The sequence below is a fragment of the Thalassophryne amazonica genome, chromosome 11 (genome assembly GCF_902500255.1).
Source record: "Thalassophryne amazonica chromosome 11, fThaAma1.1, whole genome shotgun sequence".
Lineage (NCBI taxonomy): Eukaryota > Metazoa > Chordata > Actinopteri > Batrachoidiformes > Batrachoididae > Thalassophryne > Thalassophryne amazonica.
Window position 1 is genome coordinate 58131407 of NC_047113.1, and position 17983 is coordinate 58149389.

The 17983-nt window shown below is 39.6% G+C and overlaps 1 protein-coding gene across 2 annotated transcripts in view; it reads right to left on the minus strand.

The window, feature by feature from the left end:
* diaph2 (diaphanous-related formin 2) overlaps positions 1-17983 on the minus strand; it is a 1163737-nt gene that overhangs the window by 1082786 nt on the left and 62968 nt on the right. For both annotated transcript variants that reach the window (XM_034181862.1, XM_034181863.1), the window contains exon 4: positions 16672-16848. In XM_034181862.1, the coding sequence (XP_034037753.1) occupies positions 16672-16848 (177 nt within the window). The remainder of the gene's footprint in view (positions 1-16671; positions 16849-17983) is intronic.

The following is a 17983-nucleotide window of genomic DNA, read 5'->3' on the forward strand; positions in this document are numbered from 1 at the left end:
ATATTTTTCAGAGAATACAGCATGAGGATTTGAACTTATAAAATGCATATGGCCCTCAGGGTTGTAGGTACATGAAATTAATTGATTTCTGTCTCGTCTGTCTTGGAGGTCAGTAGCTTGTGTTGACATCTGTAAATGTTTCAGTTACACTGATCTTTTGCCCTGATTTGGCTCATCTCTGAAACACAAGATCCTAGCTGCTGGCCAGTGAAAATGATGAAATACACCCCACCTCTGCTTTAGAGCTGCAACAGGGATGATCACTGCAATTTCTACAGGTGCATCTCAAAAAATTAGGCTATCATGAAAAAGCTCAATATTTTTATCAGGTATTTCATAAAGTGACCATTTTATATATTGTAGACTCATTACACATAAACTAAAAAGTTTCAACCACGTTTTAATGTTGATGATTATGGACCGCAGCTCCAAAAAAATAGAAAAACTTCATCTCAACACTATTTGATGTCAAGTTTGAGTAACTCACTATTTATGCAATATAAGTACAATGAATCTCTCAGTCTGATTCAGTACATACGACAATCACGAGGAAGACTGAATTGATAACAATTCAAAAGACACTCACTGACACCCTCCACAAGGACAGTAAGCCACAGAAGGCCATTGCTGAAAGGGTTGCCTGTTGACAAAAGTGCTGCAGAAAAGCCACATTCAAGAAAACTTGTCTGGAAGGAAAAACTGGGATAGGAAAAGATGCACAAGCAACAGGGACCACCGCAGCCTTGAGAGGACTGTCCCAAACAAAGCCCATTCAAGAACTTATGGGAGCTTCTTCACAAGAAGTGGAATGAGGCTGGAGTCAGTGCATTAAGAGCCACCAAGGGTAAGAGTGGCCAGCAGGTGGTGCTGTGCAGTGAAGTAAACCTCACTCCACAATGCCAAAAGACATTCTAGCAACACACATGGCAGCCTTTGGGTTTTTGCCTCCTGGTTAAAGTGCATGACTGTGAGTTGGAGCTCAGTGAGGGAGAAAGCGATGCAGGTTACATATGGACAGATGGTTCCAGGAAATGGACTAAGGGCAAAAAAGGACTCGACAGTTGCTCAGCGGTCCAAAGTACGCTTTTCAGATGAAAGTAAATTTTACATTTCATTCAGATCTGGCAACTTGCTTCCAATGGATTGTTTGCTGTTGTGATGCTCTTCTAAACATTACATGGTTGTATATGTTTCTTTTATTTCTAAGCTAGGTCAACTCCCCCCCACCGTTACTTTTATAGCTGTTTCTTTTTTTTTTTTACCTGTTTAATACTTCTGTTAGTTTTTCAGTGGAACTGCTGTGAAATTTAGGTCATTATTTTACTCCTGTGCAAATCTTAGGTGCAGCTAGCACTTTCACTAGAGGTTAGCTTGCGTTACGCAGTTCGACACCCCCCCCCCCCCCCCATTTTTTTTATATATCTGTTAGTTTTTTAGTGTAAGTGTTGTGAATTTTAGCTTAGTACTTTACTCTTGTTTTAATCTTAGGAGTGGTTTATTTGTAGGAGGTTTTTTTAGTGTTCCTAAAAGTCTAATACTTCTGCTACTTTTTCAGTGTAACTGCTGTGAATTTTAATTCATTTACTTACGTCTGTGTGAAGCCTGTGTGAGCCTTAGGCATGGTTAGCTTATACATTATTGGTTAGCTCGCGCCTGCTTGGCTATACTCTTGAATTTCTTAGTGCACAAAGTACACTACTTTACCTACTTTACACCTTCCGTAAATCCTGCATGATGTTGGAAGATAGGGTGGCTCTCTTAGAGAGCCGTGTCCGTAAGTTAGAGTAGCTTCTTAGCTCAGTGGAGTTAGATGCTATGGACACTCCAGATGAGGTTAGTGTTGGGCCGGCTAGCGAGCCCATTAGCATTAGCCTAGAAACGCCGGCTGTGGAGGATGGCTTTCGGACTGTGGCTAGGTGGAGGAAGCCCCGTAGGGCTTGGTGCCCAGTTGTGGTACCCCGACCACACTCGCCACTGCGAACTGTGAATCAGTTCTCCCCCTTGGAATTGCCTGATGTGAATTCTCTGAGTCCACAAGTAACTTCCACTCCTGTCTCCAGGCCGAAACACCGGACTTTAGTGATAGGCGACTCTATCACCCGCAAAGTCATGTTACAGACGCCGGCTGACGTGAAATGTTTTCCTGGGGCCAGAGCTCCCGACACTGCATCCCATCTTAGGATGCTGACGCTGCAGAAGGGAAGACAGACTAAGGGCATGACATGAGATAAAGTCACATAGTTATTCACGTTGGCACCAATGATGTCAGGATGAAGCACTCAGAGGTCACAAAAATGGACATAGAGAGGACTTGTGACCTTGTCAGAAAGATGTGTCGGCATCGATTAATAGTCGCTGGTCCCCTCCCCTCCCAGGGTACTGATGAGGCATTTAGCAGGCTGACATCGTTAAATAGGTGGCTGGCACAATTTTGTAGACAGCAAGGCTTTAGCTTTATTGATAACTGCGTTCTGGGTCCTCCACCCTACTAGCGTATGCGCTGCCATCTTGTCTGAGAACATAGATAGAGCTCTACACCGAGGGTAACATTAGGAATTTACAGCACGCCATGGAGCAGGTGATAAGAGACCCTGCAAGGCTTATGACAAATGTGGATGTGGAATCCATTAGCTTAGAGGGGGAAATTAGTGCAGAAAATCCACTATGGTGATAGTGCAGTTTATCTGTCAGGGGGGGAAATTCACCAAGTTGAGACTGTGGCCTGCTTCCATAGATGTGTCCATAAAAATCATACATGGATATGCTTTGCAAACTTAATACCCATTATGACATTGGATGATGTTGAAATTGAGGATGGCCCAGTGGTTGTTCCAGGAACAGCAAAGATTTTGTGTCTGCTACCTACAAAGCGCGTGGAATGTCTCAAAGCTAAACCTACTTCTAGGCATCTTATATATGCTACTCTGGAACCACCCCTAAATCCAAACAGTTCAACTGTCAACCCAACTGAGGTCCTTAGTCTGGGTCTCATTGACATAAGATCACTGTCCTCAAAATCATTGTTAATTAATGATCTAATTATTGATCATCACTTAGATATGATTGGGTTATGTGAAACGTGGCTTAAACCTACAGCTGTCCTCCCCTTAAATGAGGCCTGCCCACCAGCATATACATTTAGTCACGTCCCTCGTAATGTGAAGCAAGGAGGGGGTGTTGCTCTTATTTATAAATCTAGGTTTAGCTTATTAGCTGTTGAGGGTTACAAATATAAATCGTTTGAGCATCTGATTCATCGCTCTGCTCAGGATATTACGTATTGCAAGGTCACAAGAATAAAAATCAGCTGTATTACTTTGTCACTGTATATAGGCCTCCTGGCCCATATTTGAATTCTTAGATGAATTTGGTGCATTCATCTCTAACTTGTCAACTAGTGCAGATAACATTCTGATCATTGGTGACTTTAACGTTCATATAAATAAGCCTTCTGATTCCCTCTGCAAATCATTTATGGAAATTGTGGATGCATTAGGATTTCGGCAATGCATTCGGGACTCAACGCACATTAGTGGAAATACTCTGGATCTGGTTCTCGCACGTAGTATTGCTGTCACAAATACTGACATCATGCCTCTTATATCAGTGGTCTCTGATCACTCACTTGTTAAGTTTACAGTTACTGCTATTGAGGTGGGCGCCATTACTGCGGTATGACCTAGATTTACAGAATTTGATAGTATTTCACTAGGCATGCTGACGAAACTCATAACGTCAACAAAAAGCACAACCTGTTTATTTGATCCTATAACAACAAAACTGTTTAAGGACCTGAGGCCCACTCTTGGGCTGACTGTGCTGGAAATGATTAATCTTTCTTTAACTTCTCGATCTGTTCCTAAATGTTTCAAATCTGCAGTGATTAAACCATTACTTAAGAAACATAATCTTGACCCTAGTGTATTGAGAAACTGTCGGCCGATATCAAATCTATCATTTTGCTCTAAAATTCTGGAAAAGGTGGTGTCATGTCAGCTCATGGACTATCTTACTGAGAATAATCTCTTGGAGCCACTGCAGTCTGCTTTTAGAAAATATCATTCCACAGAGACTGCTCTCCCGAAACTGGTGAATGATCTTCTGCTTACAATAGATTCGGACACCACTATGGTTCTGTTGCTGTTAGATCTCAGTGCTGCATTTGATACTGTGGATCATCATATTCTACTTGATAGGCTAGAAAATCAATTTGGGATTACTGGGAGTGCCCTTGCATGGTTGACGTCATACTTGACCAGTCGTTCTCACTGTGTTTTGTACAGTAACACTACCTCTAACTTTAGTGACATGAAATTTGTGGGTTCCACAGGGGTTCATTTTAGGCCCCCTGCTTTTCTCCCTTCATATAGCACCCCTTGGGCACATATTGCGGCGTTTTGGGATTACCTTTCACTGCTATGGTGATGATACTCAGTTATACATGCACATAACTGCTGGTAATCTCGTTCACATAAAATCCTTAGAAGATTGCCTTGCATCAGTGAGAAGTTGGATATCTAGAAACTTCCTACTTTTAAACTCTGATAAGACTGAAATGATGGTTCTTGGTCCAGTGAGACATCGGCATCAATTTGACCAGTTAACGCTCAGCCAAGGCTCGTATGTCATACATCACACTCACAAAGTGAGTCAGCAGAAATACGCCATACCAAGCACCGTTTGGTCAGTTATCACAGGACTTTTTTCTTTTTTTAGAAAATACATTGTCTGGTTGTTGATTTTAGCCATTTCATGCTCCTATTACAAGGCAATGATTGTAACACAGTGGTAAAGTTTCCATTTGGTAATCAGAGCATGTGGATTCAAATCCAGTGAGTGGCATTTTGTTTTTATATTTAACCAGGGTTATTGAACCGCCGGGTCATCACACTGACACAGTGACACACTGACACCGTGAGGAACCTTGGGGTAATTTTTGATCCTACATTGTCCTTTGACCTCCACATTAGAGATATTACAAGGACTGCTTTCTTCCACCTGAGAAATATAGAAAGGATTTGTCCCATCCTGTCTATGGCTGATGCTGAGACCCTGATCCATGCGTTTATCTCTTCTAAACTGGACTACTGCAATGTTCTATTTTCTGGTTTACCGCAGTCCAGCATTAGGGCTCTCCAATTGGTTCAAAATGCTGCAGCCAGACTTTTGACATGAAGCAGAAAGTTCAACCACATTACACCCATTTTGGCATCCCTTCACTGGCTTCCTGTCCCAGTGAGATCAGATTTTAAGGTTCTGCTACTAGTCTATAAAATTGTTCACAGGCTGGCACCTCCCTACCTAGCTGACCTAATTAAACCTTTTCCCTTTTGTTTGGCTATCATATTGGTATAGTTTTGTCTTATGCCTTTTACTCTAAATTCATTTTATTAGGAAACGGAGCGTGCCACGGCCTCAACTTTATCTAAAATCTGGGTCTTTTAGTGAAGCTTAGGGCTAGTGGCCGGCAAGCACCTTAGTATTTCTTCTGTTTTTATTGTTGTTTATTGCTGGCAAATTATACAGTAGTTCTCGTCTTTCTGGTGCCTGATTCTGTTTTTCTCTCTGTTTAAGGTGCAACTCCATCCAGAGATGGGAGTTGTATTTGTGCTGACGACCTTCCTGTCCTGTGCACCAACAGCACTTCCTGTATATTCGTTTTGTGAACTGTTCTGTGAATTGTAATCTGTGTCTGTAGCATGGCCCAAGCAGAGGGTCACCCCTTTGAGTCTGGTCTGCTTGAGGTTTCCTCCTCAGAGGGAGAGTTTTTCCTTACCACTGTTGCTCTGGGGGTTAGTAAGGTTAGACCTTACTTGTGTGAAGCGCCTTGAGGCAACTCTGTTGTGATTTGGCACTATATAAATTAAACTAAATTGAAATTGAAATTGAAATTCAGAAATCAAAACCCCAGAGTCTGGAGGAAGAGTGAAGAGGCACAGAGTCGAAGTTGTTTGAAGTCCAATGTGAAGTTTCCACAGTCAGTAAGAATTCAAGGTGCCAAGTCATATACTGATGTTGGTCCACTGTGTTTTATTAAGTTCAAAGTCAGCATAGCCATCTACTAAGAGATTTTAGAAACTTCATGCTTCCTTTTCCAACAGGACTTAGTACCTGCCAATAGCACCAAAACTACTCAGAACTGGATTGCTAACCATGGTATTACTGTACTTGATTGGCCCCATAGATAATACATCATAGATTCTCCATGTGGTATTGTCAAGGAGAAGATTACAGACACCACACACAGCAATACAGACCATCTGAAGGCCGCTTTCAAAGCAACACAGGTTTCCGTAACATCTCAGTAGTGCCAGAGGCTGATCGCCTCCATGCCAATACAGTAATTCATGCAAAAGTAGCCCCATCCAAGTATTGAGTGCATAAATGAACAAGCCTTTCAGAAGTTTGACATTTCTGTATTATAAATCTTTTTTTTTTCTGATCTTGTGAAATATTCTAATATTTTGAAATATGCAATTTCATTTTGTTTAACTCTTGGCCAGAATGATCAAAATTTAAATAAAAAAATGCTGACAGATTTTAGTTTATTTGTGATGAGTTTCAAATATAAAGTTGTGTTGAAAAACATAACAGTATGTTTAAAAAGCGAGCAAAGCTAAAAAAAAAAAACAACTTAAAATAGGTTTTATTTCCAGACGTGCAAATCATTGGTAACACTGCACATTCTATTCCAAAGCAAAACATGAAGAAAAATGTATTAAATTTCTTATTACTTCAGAGAAAGTGAATAAAATAAATATTAGGTTGTTCAAAGAAATATCAGCATCTAGATTTTTCTTTCTGTGATCCTTATTTCACACTTGGCCCTCATTTAACGACAAAGGCAACAAATGTTGTGCATGCAGGTTGTTGTGCATTTCTCTTTGAAAATCTGAGTAAAATGGGCCATTCCATACATTGGTCCGTCGAACAAAAAATCTAAAGCAGTGTAGAAAATGCTACGCTGCTCAGCTAAAATGATCTCAAATACTTTGAAATGGCAACCAAAACCAAAAAGACATGGAAGAAAATGGAAAACCACCATTCAAATGGATCGAAGATTAGCCAGATTGGCAAATACGCAGCCAATGATCAGCTCCAGGGTGATCAAAGAAGATCTAAAGTTACCCGTGAGGACTGTAACAATTAGAAGACGCCTCTGTGAAGCCAAGCTGTGGGCAAAAAGTCCCGCAAAGCCCTACTGTTGAAAAATAAGACGTGCTGAAGAAGCTACAATTTGCGAAAGAACACACTGACTGGCCTAAAGAGAAATGACGCAACATTTCGTGGACTGATTAAAGAAAAATTGTTCTTTTGGGGTCTCAGGGCTGCAGACAGTTTGTCAGATGATCCCCAAAAGCTTAATTCAAGCCACAGTACACTGTGAAGATAGTGAAGCATGATGGAGCAAGCACCATCATATGGGGATGTTTCTCATACTATGGTGTCGAGCCTATTTACCGCATACCAGGGATCATGGATCAGTCTGCATACATCAGAATACTTGAAGAGGTCCTGTTGCCTTATGCCGAAGAGGAAATGCCCTTCAAATGGGTGTTTCAACAAGACAATAACCCCAAACCAGCAAGTGAGCAGCATCTTGGTTCCAGACCAACAAGATTAATGTTACAGAGTGGCGAGCCCAATCCTCAGACCTTAATCCAATAAAGAACTTGTGGGGTGACATCAAAAATGCTGTTTCTGAGGCAAAACCAACAAATGTACAGGACTTGTGGAATGTAGTCCAATCATCCTGGGCTGGAATACCTGTTCACAGGTGCCAGAAGTTGGTCATCTCCATGCAACACAGATATAAATCTTATCTCAGGTTATACAACTAAATATCAGTTCAGTGATTCACAGGAAAGATATATCTTCAAGCATTGTTTTAATTTATATTGTAAATGTTAGCATTTGTACTTTTTTTGGACGGCCTAATATCCCTTTTTTTCTTCACTTTCTACAAAGTAATAACAAATGTGATCAATTTTTCTTCATGTTTTGATTTGTAATAAAATATGCCGTGCTCCCAATGCATTTGCATGTATGGAAATAAAGGCTATTATGAACACAACTGTACACAATTTTTACTTTCTTCAAAAAAATATTCATATTTTTTCATTATATTCTATTTTTTTGTTGTTTTGTTTTATTTTGTTTTGAAGCACCTATACCTGAAAATGTCCAAAGTTTGACCATGTCCTCCACATTAAAGGAGACCATACCGCATCCTATTGGTTTCTATTGTGAAGGCGGATGGTGAAGGAGATGAGGACGTGATGGTCTAGTGGTTAAGTGGTGGGCTTGAGAATAGAGGATTCTCAGTTCAAAGCCCGGTCAGGCTGGAAAATAACTCCCCAAATTGGCCTCAATGTCAGGATCCTGCTATGCAAGCCTTGCATGGCAGCACCCTGATATCGGTGTGTGTGTGTGTGTGTGTGTGTGTGTGTGTGTGTGTATGAATAGGTGAATGCGATGCATCATTGTACGCACTTTGAGCTTCTGATTCAGACAGAAAAGTGTTACATAAATGCAGTCCATTTACCACTGTGTTCCTACTACATCCTACAAGGTCTTACTGCACCCTCCCAATTTTTTTTATAGATGTAGTAGAAACAGGCTGAGTGTGAAGAGGGTTGAAACAAACTACCAGTGCTCAAACAAACATAAGCTATGTAGATAAAACGGGATATACAGCAGTTAATTGGACATTTTAATATTATTTTGCATTCATATTTTTTATATTTTATTCCGTGCAATTAGAGAGCAAGCACAAGCTTAATGGAGTCAGTCAACAAAACGCTGCTGCACAAAAAGTGGGTCCACAAAATTTCCATAAGTATCTCTGGCAAAACAACTGCATACTCAGCTCTAAAATTGTGGGTTGCGACAGATACAAGTGATGTCGAGTCAACCACCTCTGAGTCGTATTTGTATATTTTTACATGCACAATGACTATAAAATGAAGACAGAAGTATTACTTTGATTGTAATAGTTCATTTAATGTAATAGATCACTGTAGTTAATTACAGGGTCTTGCTGGTCTCTGTTGCTTGTATTATGTTTTAATTATAGTTCAGCAAATTTTTCATGTCAAGCAGACACAATGTGAAATGGACATGAAAGCTCAATCTTATAACCAATATTATAATAGCCAAGTGGTCTCTGTGTGCATGTCCGCGGATTTCATCATGGGGAGGGGGGCAGGGGTGTTAGTGTTGTACTCTTTAACACAGTGGTTCAAATAAGCGTATTAAACAGCATTGCGCCTGTGCATGCTCCGTGACACAGACATGTTGCAAAATTCTTCTTTTAAAAACTTGAAAGTTCTAAAAGTTTGCGATGTACACATGCTACATTTAGCTAAGCATCACACACAGGAACATCACACATGAACCACACAGTGTCACCGCAGCAACCAATCAGTCCCGCTTTATGACAACTGTCACAACAGCCAGGCTTTGAGTGGCATTTATTCTTGAAACTCCGTGGATCCAAGGAAACTGATTTGTATCTACACAGATCAGCGTCCACGGACTTATAAAACTTGCATGATGTCATAAAAAAAGAACGCTTTGCGATAAGAATTTTAAAAACTCAGTAGCGATCACAATTAAAGAGTCATCCGGGAGCATATAGTTTCACCTTGCCACATCAATGAATGGAACCACACTGCCATCTAGTGGATATCCAGTGTGCATGAGTGTGTATTTGTAAATCAGTCGGCATTTGTGGATCTGTGTTTGCGAAAAGAATGTCTCAAAATGACGTCGCAGAGGAAAGGGATGAATGCATGTAATTGGTGATCTACAAATGCTGAAACTCAATTCACAAATACAATTTCCAGTTTTACAAACGTAATTTTTTTTTTTTTTACAAATTAAGTTTTATATTTGCAAATACAACATTATTTGCAAAGACCAATTTACAAGTTACAAATATGAAATTTGCATTTGTGGATATCTGAACACATTTGCAAATCAATGATTATTTGTAGATCACCCTGTGTGCATTTACAAATATTAATGAGACAATTTTAACTCCATAGGTTAGGTGGACTGGACTCTTTAAAATTGTCCATAGTGTGTGTGTGTGTGTGTGGGTGGGTCTGTGTTTGTTTGTCTGTTTGTGGCCCTGCGACAGACTGGCGTCCTGTCCTGGGTGTACCCCGCCTCACGCCCTATGACTACTGAGATAGGCTCCAGCCTCCTGCGACCCATTACTGGATTAAGCGGTAGAAGATGAATGAATGAATGTATTTTAGCTCAAGGATGAACGCTGGGAAAACAGAAAGTTGATAGGACTAATATTTTGGGAGAAAGTAGTGATATTAGGTAAAAAAAAAAAAACAGAACAATGGACACTGTGCTGTGCAATGCACTATGGGGGTTTGGAGTTTTTGGGTTTTAAATGTTGTTAGTGTGGTTCATATTAGTTTAACAATGTTGTTAGTCTTAATGATTTATTGCGTTTTTTTTTTTTGTTGTTTTTTTTAGTTCAATTGGTTTAGTCAGTTTAGTTATGTGTCATGTTGCTGTTACCATGGGTGACTTAAGTATCATGCTCCCGGTACCATATGTGAAAAATGCAGTGCTTTTGATGTCTTCCACCACTGTCTCTGTTTTGTGTCAAATTAAAAGCACCTGCTTACAGCAAAAACCAGAAAAGACCAAAAGCTCTGCATGTGTGCATGCAATTTCTATCACGCATAAACTGTGGAGAGCTGACATTTGGTATGCCTATGTATTTTGGGTCAAGGATAAACGCCACCAAATGGAACATTGATAGGACTAATATTTGTCGAGAAGCTAGACATATTAGCCAACAACATTGAACAATGGACATTGATATTTAAAGGGGAACGTTACACAGTGAGAAATGCAATACTTTGTTATAAGAAACATACCAAAGAGCTGATATTCCACACTTTTTACACTAGTCCCGCAAGTACACACTTTGTAGAATATCCATGTATTTCACGCTCAGCGGTGACGTCATTGACAAAAGACTGCACATACGCGCCAATGTCCACTGTTGGAATTACAATTTTGTACATGGCCCATGTCAAACAAGCATTACTTCTGGACATTAATTGAAGTCTCCGTTGCTGTGCTGCAAAACACAGGGCATGACGCGGGGTGTTTGTGGCCAATTAACAAGTGAAGCTTGGATTCAAGGTCCATTTTCGAGCGTTACACAATGTCGACATCAGCCTGCACTTTCCGCATCTGCACCAAAGAATGTTGTTCAAGTTTCTGTCTCAACATTTTTGCCATCCCAGACTTGAATCCAGTCAACCATGTTAATACCGTTATTGTAGGTTTAACTACGCTATTATACTTTATATACTAATTACCGTTTTTGTTTATCTTGTTAGCTTGCTAGGTACAGTTGGCTTATTAACAGCTAATTTAGCTCTTCTAACTAGCTTATTTTCGTTATTTACAATTTTATTTTACATGGTGTAGATTTTTAATGATTCATCAGTTTATGTGTTCTTTAAAAGATATCAACATATAGTACCTAAGTTCTTAGGTTTTCATTTGACAGCATATAGATTATGCTTTTTATTTTCCTATAGTATGCTAGCAAGTTACTTTAGATAGATACCAATACACATTACATCATAGCTTCTGTTTCTATAATAAAATACCAGATTTATAGCTTAGCCTACTAACTATAATTTAATTTTACTATTAGTCTACATACTAAAATACCTATACTACAATCATCTCCAGTTTTAATATTTAGGTTTTAAAACCTACTCTTGTATATTATATAGTACCATATTTATTGTATATGTTGTTTTACCCTTATTATTTAAATATCAGTTATATATATGATGTCTTATCTTTCTTATGTCTTATTATTTATTATTATATATATCCTTTTTTCTTGAGCCGCTTGGGTGGGTAGGGAGAGTTCCCATGGGATAAAAAAGCTTTTCAACCTACCATCCCTGATTCTCAAGACCAGGCACCTAAGTGGCTCTACTCTACTCTTTTCTACTCTTCTATCTTACTCTTCCTTTTTAGATATTTAGATATACACTGGCATACTAGCATAGTTCCACCTTAGAATTGGAATATAATATATGAGATATACCTACTGAATTTTCATGCTGCTGGCTGGAATAGATTCCGGATCTACCGGAGGAGACTCGTTTATAGCGGCTACAGTGGCGCCCCCCTCCTCACTTTGTTTGATCTGCTCATTCTTGTTTGTGGCGGCTGACATGGCACTCGCTTCCCCGCTGCCTTCTGCCTGGTTATTTTTCCTCTTCTTCTTCTTTTTCTTCTTCTTGTCGTCAGACCTCGGCTGGTGGCTATATGCTACCATGTCCCGAGGATTGGGACGATCCTCTGTCTCAAACTCCTCTGTCTCAAACTCGGCTTCCATGAATTCCAGTGTTTTCCACACAATCACAGACCAGAACAGTTCAATTTGTAACCACACGGGCCTACGCGCCACAAGAAGACTACAAAAAGATCAATCTCACAGCTCAGCGTTGTCAAAGAAAGACATACTGAAATGGTGCCTCAAACAAGAGAGACGACCCTTTGCCCTGTGACCTTTCCCACTTCCTTATTTGGTCACGCCAGCTCATGTACAGTCTTCCGTCAATGACATCAGCGCCGAGCGGGAAATACCCAGATATTCTACAAAGATTGCAGCCCGGGGACACTCAGGAGTGCGCAAAATTCAAATGTTCGATAAAGGTATGTATTTGCGGGACTAGTGTAAAAAGTGTGGAATATCAGCTCTTTGGTATGTTTCTTATTGGAAAGTATTGCATTTCTCACTGTGTAATGTTCCCCTATAAATTCTGGACTCACACGCCAATTCAGCAGGGGGCAGTAAATAATCTATATATTAAAAGCGTGTGTGTGCATGACTTTATTTAGAAAGCTTGATGTAAGTACATAATATAATTGTACATACATTAAAAATACATGGATGACACAATAAAGTAAAAACACTTATTTCCATTGTGGTCCATTTACAACATCAAATGACAAGATATAATTACAAATAAAATAATTATAATAATAATAGTACAATACAATTATACAATTTATGAATTCATTAAGATGGTAAATTAACATTAAAAAATACGTAAGTAACAGGAAATAAATGGATTGAGTTCTAAAAATTGTTGAGGTCTAAGGTCTAAGGTTCCAAAAAAATCTGGATTCACACACCACTCCAACTCATTACAAGAAACTTTGCATAATTTATCTTTTGAAAAATGTCAGCTCCTTATTTTATAAACACTACCCAATCAAGAGCCTGTGGATCCCCACAGGTAACGCGCTAGTTATGTAATTAACTTCTTTGGTTACTGAGGACCTTGAAATGCTGTAAGAAGTATTTCAAGGTCCTGGAGTGTCCTTGCCAGTCTCCATAACGGAACCCAATAGTAAATCTTTGGAGGGCGCTGAAACTCAGTGTTACCCAGTGACAGCCCCAAAACCTGAAAGATCTGTAGATCTGTATGGAGAAGTGAACCACAATCCCTGATGCAGTGTGGGCAGCATGGTCAAGAACTACAGGAAACGTCTGCCCTCTGTAACTGCAAACAAAGGTTTCTGTACCAAATATTAAGTTCTGTTTTTCTATTGTATTAAATACTTATTTCATGCAATAAAATGCATATTAATTATTTAAAAATCATACAATGTGATTCTCAGGATTTGTTTTAGATTCTGTCTCTCACAGTTGAAGTGTACCTATGATAAAAATTACAGACCTCTCCATTCTTTGTAGGTGGGGAAACTTGCAAAGTCGACAGTGTATCAAATACTTTTTTTCCCCACTGTATAGATATATACATTCTCAATTTTATACAATACTTTACTTACATATATACACATATTGAGCCTCATGTATCAATGTTGCGTACGGCGATATTTGAGCGTATATGGGGTGTACGCCAAAACGGCTGCGCTACTTGGCATTTATCAATGTGGTCGTTGGCGTACGCTGCACTGAAAATATATACCAGGTCGAGAGGTGGCGTAAATTATACACCAAAATGAACCAGCGCTGGAATCCACATAAAAATGAAGATGATCAACATGATAAACAGTGCCATTATACAAATCAATGCATATGTTACATAAATAACACTTTCCTGATTATACTACATAATAATCAATACAAATCCCGCCTTTGCAGGATTGTTATGGAGCACGATCCGTGGTCACAGCGCTGACTGCAAAGAAAGCGCTGCTCGCCTTTTTCTCCAGACTTCGAGCCTGGAGCCAGAGCAGCACTGAGCTTAACTTCATGTGGTGTGATCGTTTTAGACTATGAAATTGATAATAACAACTGTAGTTTCGTCACTCCCTTAATTCGCCCGTGCTACAACCAGGTTTTGTCATCTCCATTCGGTTGTCACAATAAAATAAATACAGAAATACATTTAAAAAATAAAGAAATCTGACAGATTAGGCGTGTCTTATTAATTGAGCGAGCAAATATCCACATGTTAAGAATTATTGACATGTGAAAAGAGAATACAGTGGTCCCTCGCTATAACGCCATTCACCTGTCGTGGCCTTGGAGTCTCGCGGAGTATTTAGTCCAATTTTGCATGCCTTTTTTTTTTACAGTGTTCTGTGTTCTGCGTATCTGTTTATAAGAATCTTGTTGCCCAGAAGAGAAAAGAGCGCCGACAACTACTCATAACTGTGTTTGTCACACGAAAACAAACACCTGCAGCAGCGAGATGTGAGTGGAAAAGGCGCGGCGCCAGGACGCAGAGGCCCGATCTGTGAAATACTGGTGAGTCACTATTAATAATTTCTTATGTGTCCGACCTCGTTCGTTGATCGTTAAAATTAATTTGTTAGTTCTAAATGCCATCATAATTATTTATAGGAAAACGTTCTATTTTTATTTCTCAAACAAATGTTTGGGCCTGAAAACAGTTTGGTATTATTCTCCTACTAAGGTTTGAAGTTTGAGAGTGTTTACACACGAGAGAAAAGTGAGAAAATGTTCATGCCTGATTGAGAAAGTGTATAAACTGAGTAGTGAGGGGTTTTACAGCTTTGAAACGTCTATAATAATTGTAAAAAAATAACACTGACTACGTCGCGGTTTCGCGTATTACGGGCTATTTTTTAGAACGTAACTCCAGCAATAAACGAGGGACCACTGTAATACTTTATTGATTATATACTACAAAACAATTGATACGACAGCCGCTTTTGACGCTCTATTGGCACGCGCCATGATTGGTGGAGTTCTTTTTCATTGCCGTCTTCCTGGCTTCCATGTCGTAAAATGAGGGTGTGTCTGAAGCGGAGTCTGAATATTTATGGGCGTGTTTATTATAATTATGATCGTTTCCACCCGCTGCATTTATCAAGATCACGTCAGGCGTACGCCAGAAATGGGCAGGTGCGCACTGCTTGATACATGTCACGGCGACTTTGGTGTATTTCAAGTTTACGCCGTAAATTTACTCCACAAGTGCGCAACATTGATACATGAGGCCCATTGTGTTGGACTGTATAATTAGTTGTAAGTCTTAATAGGCATACCAGTGACATTTAAGCCCCTCCTGCTTGTACCTTTCAAAAATAATCTGCTTGTATTTGTTTTTAAACTACATGATGTTTGGACATTGTTTTAGTTCCCCATTCAGACCATTCCAAAGTTTACCTCCTCTGCTTGATATTGTAAATCTTTTCATTGTGATTCAAATACCGTGGTCTTAAAATTCAGTGTTCCCTTCAAGCTACAGCCCCCACCTCTGTTGTGAAACACTGTCAGTAAGTTCCTAGGTAACAAATTATTAAATAAACAGTGCTATTTGCAACTCAACAATGCCATAGTTTTAGTAGTTTAGATGTTAAAAATAGTCATTAGTATGAACCTGAAACCCAACATTGTGAGCTATTCAAATGGCTCTTTTTTGCAGTATAAAGAGTGAATGTAGAGAACTCATAAGTGTTACCCCAGACATCAGCAGGTTACATAAAGTAAAATCAGTGATCAATACATAATATGAAGTGGTTTGTTATCCAAGAAATCCTTTGGATAACAAATCACGTCATATTCTGTACTGTTCAGAATATGAACTTTTCTGGACACAAGAATGAGAGGATGCTATTTTACTTAGTGACCTATCTGTTACACTTTGTATTTCACAGGCAGGCAGGTAATCCTACAGATTACCTGCCTGTATCTTTCCATCGCAGACTCATGTGGAAGTGAATTCTTTTGAGCTACCAGTACAATTTTTGTACCCACTTGACTACATGTCTCTGACTGCTAACAAATAGTCAGTCCGTGGTATAAATTTGCTTTTTTTTTTTTCAAAACATTGTATTATTCATTCTGTTCATACCTGACAGTTTTATAAACCAAAAAGAACCCAATCAGTGGTAAAACATGGAAATATGGAAATCTTGGGTGGTGATAAACTGGTTGAATACGCTTTTGAGACTTAACCATCTTTGTCAAACAACTCTTCAATATCTACAACACACATGCAGTTCTAAAGTTGTTCATCACTTTACAGAGCTTTATGACTCAATTTAAGATTTCATCATGAAAATTTCATTACATATGGTTCTGCAGCAGCGATCATAAAACTAGCAGTGCGCTACAGAACGCTCTATGCAGTAAAAACACTTCAAGAGAAATATAAAGCTCACCATCATCTTTTCAAAGAGGTCGATGATCTCTTTTTCTGAAAGGTTCATGGAGCGGTCATCAAACAGAGGCTGAGGTATGGGCAGTTCAGCTTGGGGAGAGAGGGGATCTGTAGGATGCTGTATCAGAGGTTTCTCCTTCTTCATTCCTGTTTTCCTGAAACTGGTAATGCGATCGCGCTGAAAGAAAACAGAGCAAGTCATATATAATACACTGCATTAAATTAATGGTGTTAAAAGTCCAACATGTTGCGAGCCTAAACGTTGTTAAATATAGTTGTTTTTCACTTTTTAAAAGAGGTAGCCAATTTTAAACTGCTCATTTTAAAATATTCCCACATAAAAGTTTTATATTCTGCTATTTATAGGAAACCGGATTTAGATTAGGCCTATACGAGGGCTGTCCATAAAGTATAGGTCCTTTTGATTTTTTTCAAAAACTATATGGATTTCATTCATATGTTTTTACGTCAGACATGCTTGAACCCTCGTGCGCATGCGTGACTTTTTCCACGCCTGTCGGTGACGTCATTCGCCTGTGAGCACTCCTTGTGGGAGGAGTCGTCCAGCCCCTCGTCGGAATTCCTTTTTTTTTAATGAAAGACGTGCGGACGGGTGTTGATAACCATTTGTAAAATCCAGGCGGCTTTTGATGGCTTTCAGTGGAGTGAGTTTATGAGAAATTGTTTAACAGCTGGACATGTTCCAACTTGTCCTTAAGTCTTCCAACGGAGGTGTTTTTCCTGTGGCGGAGCGCCGCGGCGGCTGCGAGCCGACGCTGCAATCCGCCCGCACGTCTTTCATTAAAAAAATCTCCTTTAACAGTGGAATATCCGGATAAAATGCTGAAACCGACTTCTTCTGAAACTTCTCTGTTCTCTCACGACGTCCTGGATCAATAGAGCCTGAAATGTGGAGGTTTTCAGCTTGAAACAGGCTGACGACGGCGCCTGGGAGTGCTGCACGACGTCTCGCTCCGTGGGAAGTCCTTAAAGCGACAGTATCACCTCAAAATCTCTCATCAGCCGTTAAAATTTTCACCGAAAACCAGCTTAATTTTTCGAACCGTGTCCACTTCGATGTGTCTCACAGGCTTAGAAAAAATTTTGATCAAACAAAGCGCCAGTCTCTCAGCAACTTCTCAGACAAAGGAATTCCGACGAGGGGCTGGACGACTCCTCCCACAAGGAGTGCTCACAGGCGAATGACGTCACCGACAGGCGTGGAAAAACTCACGCATGCGCATGAGGGTTCAAGCATGTCTGACGTAAAAACATGAATGAAATCCATATAGTTTTTGAAAAAAATAAAAACG